The sequence below is a fragment of the Hemiscyllium ocellatum genome, chromosome 4, assembly GCF_020745735.1.
Source record: "Hemiscyllium ocellatum isolate sHemOce1 chromosome 4, sHemOce1.pat.X.cur, whole genome shotgun sequence".
In the NCBI taxonomy this organism is placed as follows: Eukaryota; Metazoa; Chordata; class Chondrichthyes; order Orectolobiformes; family Hemiscylliidae; genus Hemiscyllium; species Hemiscyllium ocellatum.
The window spans coordinates 111457114-111463971 of NC_083404.1; the positions used below are offsets into that span (position 1 = coordinate 111457114).

At 42.6% G+C, this 6858-nt stretch overlaps 1 protein-coding gene across 1 annotated transcript; it reads left to right on the plus strand.

Annotated features, from left to right (window-relative positions):
• Positions 1-480: 480 nt before the first annotated feature.
• On the plus strand, positions 481-2814 carry mafaa (MAF bZIP transcription factor Aa). Its single transcript, XM_060824461.1, has one exon. The coding sequence runs from the start codon at positions 1178-1180 to the stop codon at positions 2027-2029; it is 852 nt and encodes a 283-aa protein (XP_060680444.1). The 5' UTR covers positions 481-1177; the 3' UTR covers positions 2030-2814.
• Positions 2815-6858: the final 4044 nt, after the last annotated feature.

Genomic DNA, 6858 nt, shown 5'->3' on the forward strand with positions numbered 1-6858 from the left:
ATTACTTTAAGTTCAGAGTTGGTCCCTAAGCGGAAAAAAATGAGGGAATAAAGGAAATAGCTGACTAGTTACAAAATGTTCATCTTCTGTCCACTCGCGGCTTTAAATCGACGGAAGATTGTTTTTTAACAATCGCTTCAAGAGTTAACTAAACAGGTTTAAGCCCTTTATTCTTAAGAATGCTCCGAAAAGTATTTGTGTATTATTATCTCCCCCTCCCTCCTTGAAAGCTTGTTGCAGACATAGGGAGGTAGTTGCAGCTCTGTCCCTTGGGTGATTGATGGATGGATTGATTGACAGCTCCCCCCTCTCTCCCCAGGGGCGGTCACCATGGTGTAATGCAAATCAAACCGCCGGGCTCATTGCCCATTGGTGGAGGGTGACCTCGCCCCGCCCTTGGAGGCGTGTCGATCAGCGGGGTGCTATAAAAGGAGCTCCAGGAGCTCGGGGGAGCTGTTTCACTCAGGGCTGGGCGAGCGGGCGGCGTCAGTCCCCGACTCTGTTGCAAATTAAAAACAAATCCTCCAATTGACACACTCCCAATTCAAAAGGCAGCCGCGGCGGGGAGACCGATGATTAACCTGTCCCTGAGAGTGGCACGTCTCAGCCGGGCCGGGCGAATGCAGCAACTCCGCGCTTCTTAATCCAGAAAGAGGGAACCCACCTGGAGGTTCGTACTTAGACCTTCTCCCACGGACGCTCGATCGCAAAGTTTTCCTGACAAAGTGAGGAACGAGAAAGCATTGATTTGTTTAAAACAAAACGCCGTGGCGACCGGAGAGAGGCAACATTTAACAGAGAGTGAAAAAGGCGAGCAGAATAAAATAAAAACAGTGGGAGACTTGGCTGCGATAGGACCAGGAAAAGCTCTTTTGATCCTTAAAAAAAATAATAATTTTAAGCTGAGCTGCCGCATGCACAAGTTGCACACAAGGTAAACAAAACAAAACTTATTTTTAATTTGACTTTGTTTTACATTTCGCGTGCAGTAGAAAGGAAAATTGGAGAGGAGTTTAATCAGGAAAATTCTTTCCAGGACTGAGACTGGTTGTAACCCCCAGGAACAGGGAGATTTCATGCCGGTGTCTGGAGCCCCTTCTCTGTAACTTGCCTGCCGTGTGGTCCTGGTGTTACTTTCTCTCTCTCTCTCCCTTTCTCCTAAATATATGAACTTGCCATGGCCTCCGACCTCGGCATGAGCACCGACCTGCCTACCAGCCCCTTGGCGATCGAGTATGTCAATGACTTCGACCTGATGAAGTTCGAGGTGAAGAAGGAGCCCCCCGAGGCGGAACGCTACTGCAACCGGCTGCCGGGCTCGCTGTCCTCCACCCCCATCAGCACACCGTGCAGCTCGGTGCCCTCCTCGCCCAGCCTGTGCGCCCCGAGCCCGGGCGGCGCCAGCAAGGCTCACCACCTGGAGGACCTGTACTGGATCAGCAACTACCAGCACCACCTGAACCCCGAGGCGCTCAACCTGACCCCCGAGGACGCGGTGGAGGCGCTGATCGGCAGCTCCCAGGCCCACCACCACCACCACTTCGAGGGCTACCGGGCGCAGCAGTACCCCGGCGAGGAGGTGCCCGTCAGCGGGCACCACCCGCACCCCGGCCCGCCCCACCACCACCACCATCACCACCACCACCACCACCACTTGCGCCTGGAGGATCGCTTCTCGGACGACCAGCTGGTGAGCATGTCGGTGCGGGAGCTCAACCGGCAGCTGCGGGGCTTCAGCAAGGAGGAGGTTATCCGCCTGAAGCAGAAGAGGAGGACCCTGAAGAACCGGGGCTACGCTCAGTCCTGCCGCTACAAGAGGGTCCAGCAGCGGCACATGCTGGAGAGCGAGAAGTCCCTGCTCCAGCAGCAGGTGGACCAGCTCAAGCAAGAGGTGGCCAGGCTGGCCAAGGAGCGGGACGTCTACAAGGAGAAGTACGAGAAGATGGCAAGTAGGAGCTACAGGGATCCAACTACAGTGGCCCCAAACCCAAACAAAAACACCTCCTCTTCCAACGAGTTCTTCATGTAAACGGGGCGCCTGGAGTCAAAACAAAAACAGTACTTTTTGAGGTGACTTTCAACAAAACCTTTCCTAGAAGAGGGAGTGAAAAAAATGACTATTGTAAATAACTTTGAAAAAAAAGAGACAAATAAGCAGGATGCTTCGAGTTTAGTTTGGATGATAAGTGGAAGTGTTACCGTCTCGTTTCAGAAGAGTACTAATATTGTAAAATGGAAGTTTAAAATAAAACATTTTTCTGTTGAAAAATATATTTATGAGGAAAAAAAAGAAGTGAAAGAAAGCTTACGAACTCCGTGAGAAGAAAGAGGAGAGAGATTAAGCCAAAAGGAGGAATATGTACAAAAAAGGACTCCGAACTTTTACGGGGAAAAAAAAGAGACTTTGAATCACGAGAGAAATGTTACGAAAAAATTGTGAGTTTCAAGCAAAAGTGGACTTTTTAAATCCAATCCAATCCTGCATGCTGGACATGTACGGCGTTTAGAGTACTTTCTCTTTTTTGTACCCAATCCTGTTGGGAGGGAGAGAAAAAAAAGCATGACTCCTTGTTTTAATTTTGATTTTACTTAATTTCTGAGCATCATTGGAGAGCAACACCGGGATTAAACATAGTCATGTTGTGGACTAATGTTTGAAAATGCTGTAAATGTCCTGCAACAGTGTAGGGAAAATCCAGGGAGATATGACCTTGCAAGTGATCTCATCCTTTGGGATGAGTTGGACTGGGTGCGGCTGCTGTAGGATTTTACATTTTTCCTTTTAAAAAGAAATACTGTATAAAGCCAGGTTTAGAGGGGAAAAAACTTGAATATTTAACTGCATTAGACTTGTACATAGAATGTTTTAGGCATCTGCCCATTTTATTTCATTTTTGAGTCTATATTTTGCCTGATTGAGTCATAAAGAACTTTATAATTAAGAGCATGCAGATAATGTAAAGAAATGAAAATGAAAGTCATTTAAAAATGTAGATAAAAAGCCTACTGCACTATCAGAAGCCGAATTTGTTTTTATAAATAAGGCTTGTGTTTTTTTTTAAGAAACTTTGTTTTTAATTTATTATTGTTGAGATGATTGCTGTTTTTAGTCTTGGGTTGGAGATGGATGGGGGGTGGGATGGAAGGGGGGGTGGAATTTGGAAGGATATAGCTCAGGTTTTAAAAATCAGTGTGTTTTGTTTTAAATCAGATAGGAATTAAATATTTCCCATCATTGCGGGACAGAGGTCTTTGTAGGAAATTGCTCATTGCTGTGTCGGGGGTGGGTGCGGAACCTTTACTGAGAAGAATGGGAGAGGCACTGGATTAATGCAGTCTGATATCATATATTGGTAAATACATCCTGGGCATTTTTAAAACAATGATCGTCGAGCTTTTTAATGAAATGCGGGTATTGCCAGTAATTAGATGATGTTACTTAACTCTGACCTACTATAGGAATTGCTGAAAAACTTCCTGAATTTTTAAAGATTTGTTTTGGAATTTATACTAATTCTAAAAGTAAATTCAGTTTTGAAATTCCACTCCATTTATCTTGCACATAATCAAAAGATCAGAGTATTTTATAATTGAAACAACGTGACTATAAATGAATCGTAATTGGGTTTTGCAAAGGAAGAAATCGATTATTATTTTGTTTCCTTACCCCAGCCACCAACAAGCTGTGTTGTCTTTACTGTTTCAGTGGGATGGGTTTGGGGACCAGAAAGGCAAATGATTCAGTTGTGAATGAGAAGATTCTAGAATGGGTTACTGTTAATGGGGGGGGAGGGGAGCGGTGGTGGGGGGAGGGGGGGAGGCGCGGTGAAGAAAGAGAAGAATGATGGGAACTGATAAAAACAGGTTATTGAAAATCTTCCTTAAAAATAGTGAAATTCAATGTGGCAGGTGCCATACTGTACAGTGCAGTGTCATCTCTATTTATTTATATAAGTAATATGGACTCTTTTATGTAAATTTAGTCAACTAAACATTTGATTGTAAATATTTTATTTCTTCCTGGCAAAGAGGGTGAGGCTCCAGTTTTGCTGCATGCTCACTCTACTTTTGAAGAACACCAAAAAAATGACTTAGCGGCTCAATTGTATCGCTACGTATGTGTAAGGAGAAAATTAGCACAGCGGGTGCCAGATTCGTAAAACCTGCAACAGAGAATTGTTTTTATTCCCCCCCATCCCGAACCCCATTTGCTGGCGCTTGCAACAATCTCAAAATAAAAGAGCTAATTCACAAAGTAATCTGTATGTGTTTATTTTCTACGAACATTCTTTTTCTCTTTAAAAAGAATCCAGATATTTATCCTGTTTATAGAAAATTCACAGTATGATACAGAAGTTGCTCCAATTCTTGTTTTTGTCCCTCATTTTGGAGTTTTTGTAAGTTTCGAGTTGGCTCTTGGTAAGATGCATTGATGTTATTTGTCTAGCATGACTGTTGTGAACAGTAATTGGTAGAGTGTCCAAAGGAGCCAGTCTTATCTGTCACGAGACAAGCCTCAAGCTACGGAGATTGAACATTAAACCAGCAACTTTCAATTTGCTCATGGGTGCTCAATGCACAAGAGCCCAAGGAGCAGCCACCATCAAGCTCTCACAGTCCACCCATTTGCGGTTTACTATAGGCTTTGTTTTGGAAAGGTTCTGACCCAACCTCGAAAACTGGAATGTTGTTGACAAATATTTATTTTAAACTCAATTCAGTGAAGTAACTTTATTGAATATTGCTGAAACAGAACTGTCTTCTCCCACGAGAGGTTGTGTAAAAAAGAGAGGGAGAGTGCATTTCTTGGTTACATCTGGAACATTGCATGAATTGCAATTGTGATTTTAAGTCAAATATGTTTTTAAAAATTAAGTAATTCATGTGGCACAGTTGTAAATTTAATGTTAAATGTAGATATGTATTTCAACACCTGATAATTCAGTCATTTTTGTCTGCCATGCTAAAAACCTGAAATATTGAGGAATATGAATTAAATAGCAAAATTTAGCACTTATGGAAGAAACATGATATTTGTTAGATGATTTAGTTGACAAGCAGCCTGCGTCAGTAACTGCAAATCCCAGAATGAATGTCTGCTTCATATTCCACTGACTCTTGAGTATGGGGGTAAAGGAACAGAGTGTTAACTCTTTGGGACAAATTCAAGCTGTATTTCTTTATTTGTTGATGCCTCCACATCTGCAGTGTTTGGCCCATGGCTTCCAGGATTGCCTTGCCGCAGCTTGCAGTGACTTCCTTTGTGATTGTTTTTTATTTGTTATTTGAAGGTGGGTGGGCAAGAGGTTTGGAAATGCAGAAACAGCACTTGATGGTTAATTAGAGAAGCTGCTGCAGTCAGGGGTCAGAGCCGGACATCTCTGCTCATTCTTCTGATTTAGCAGGAGAATTCAAATAAAATGGCCAGAGAACCGAGGCAGGATGAGTAATGTGAGCATTTGATTTTCCGTGGGTTAGATTCCTCCCTCAGGTCTTGCTAGCCTTTAATCACTAGTTTACTTTTTTTAAAGAAAGCAGTCTTCGTAATTAAAAGCTTTCTAATTATTTGTTTCCTTTCATGGAAGCTTCTATCCATTTGGAGGCTATTGTTTGCATAGGAATGCAGAATATAGGAGGAAACGTGACAATTTATTTCACAGTATTTTATGAAAGAAAAATGCTTGTAAATCTGAACTAAAATATTAAACTTGAAATATTAAACATATGCTCAATTTTATTATAAAACAGCACGGCCTGGGATTTAGGGGAGAAAGTAGTGAGAGGTTGCTATATTGGTTTGAGTTTGCAATTATTGATGGGAAATGCAGAGAAATGAGCCAAAGATTGAGAGTGCAACCTGTCATTGTGTTCATGGTTGAATTTAAAAATGGTTTTGCATGTTTAAAACTAATTTTTCAGATTAAATGCAGCTTTAAATTCTGATGCACCTTCTATGCCCTACTGTCCATTGAAGTGGTTGGTCGATTCACCTACTGCAACATGATGAGACCATTTATGGCATGAACGCAGAATTGCGAAGCTCAGCGAAATAACTAGAAAAGAAAAACACACAGCTCTCAATTCAGGTTCATGTGCATCAGAAAGCAGATTGGAAGCGGGGGTGCGGGTTGTGGTGGATATGGGGTGGTGGGTCGGAGAGGAATGGATTGGAACGTTTCTCGTGACACCACAGCGATTTGATCGAGTGGATGATTCTGCTGGAGCCACGAGGAGAGCGCAGGCGGTCTTTTTCACCGCATTGCAGAGCGGAGATGGGTGGGTGGAGGCAAAGAGCTTGCAATCAAAAAAGGGGTGTCAAAATAAAAAGCTGCTAATTTCTATCTTTAAAAAGTTATAGGAAATTTGATAAATGAGACTTTGTCGGTCTGCTTTCTGCTTATTTATTAGAAAACTACGATAGTGAAGTGAGAATTTGGATCTGAATACATAGAGAATTCTTTTTATATTAAAATAATTTAAATTGTCAAGACTGGTAGGAGCAGTCCTTGATTCTGCTGCTGTCCATTTCTCAAAGTTTCCTTCTGTCTGGAAAACCTTTAATTTTTACAGCATGTCTCTGCAACACTGCCATTGAAGTAGAAACTCTTGATGCCTCAACAGGGCTATTAGACTGTTGAAATATCGCTACCGAACCCACTCCCATCCGTGAATAATGTCCTTATACTCTTGTGTGTTATATGAGGAATCTACTGAACAATGATCGGGGGTGCGACTGCATATAATGAATATACTTCGCTTGCTGCAGCTTTGGGATGTTTAGATGCATTGAGCTGTTCCAATCTGTCACTTTGATTTGAAAGCAGCCAATTTGGAGCAGGTTGGGGATTGAGTCTGTGA

What these genes read in the sequence shown, in the direction of transcription:
- mafaa (XM_060824461.1), top strand. Translation starts at nt 1,178, where the DNA reads ATGGCCTCCGACCTCGGCATGAGCACCGACCTGCCTACCAGCCCCTTG.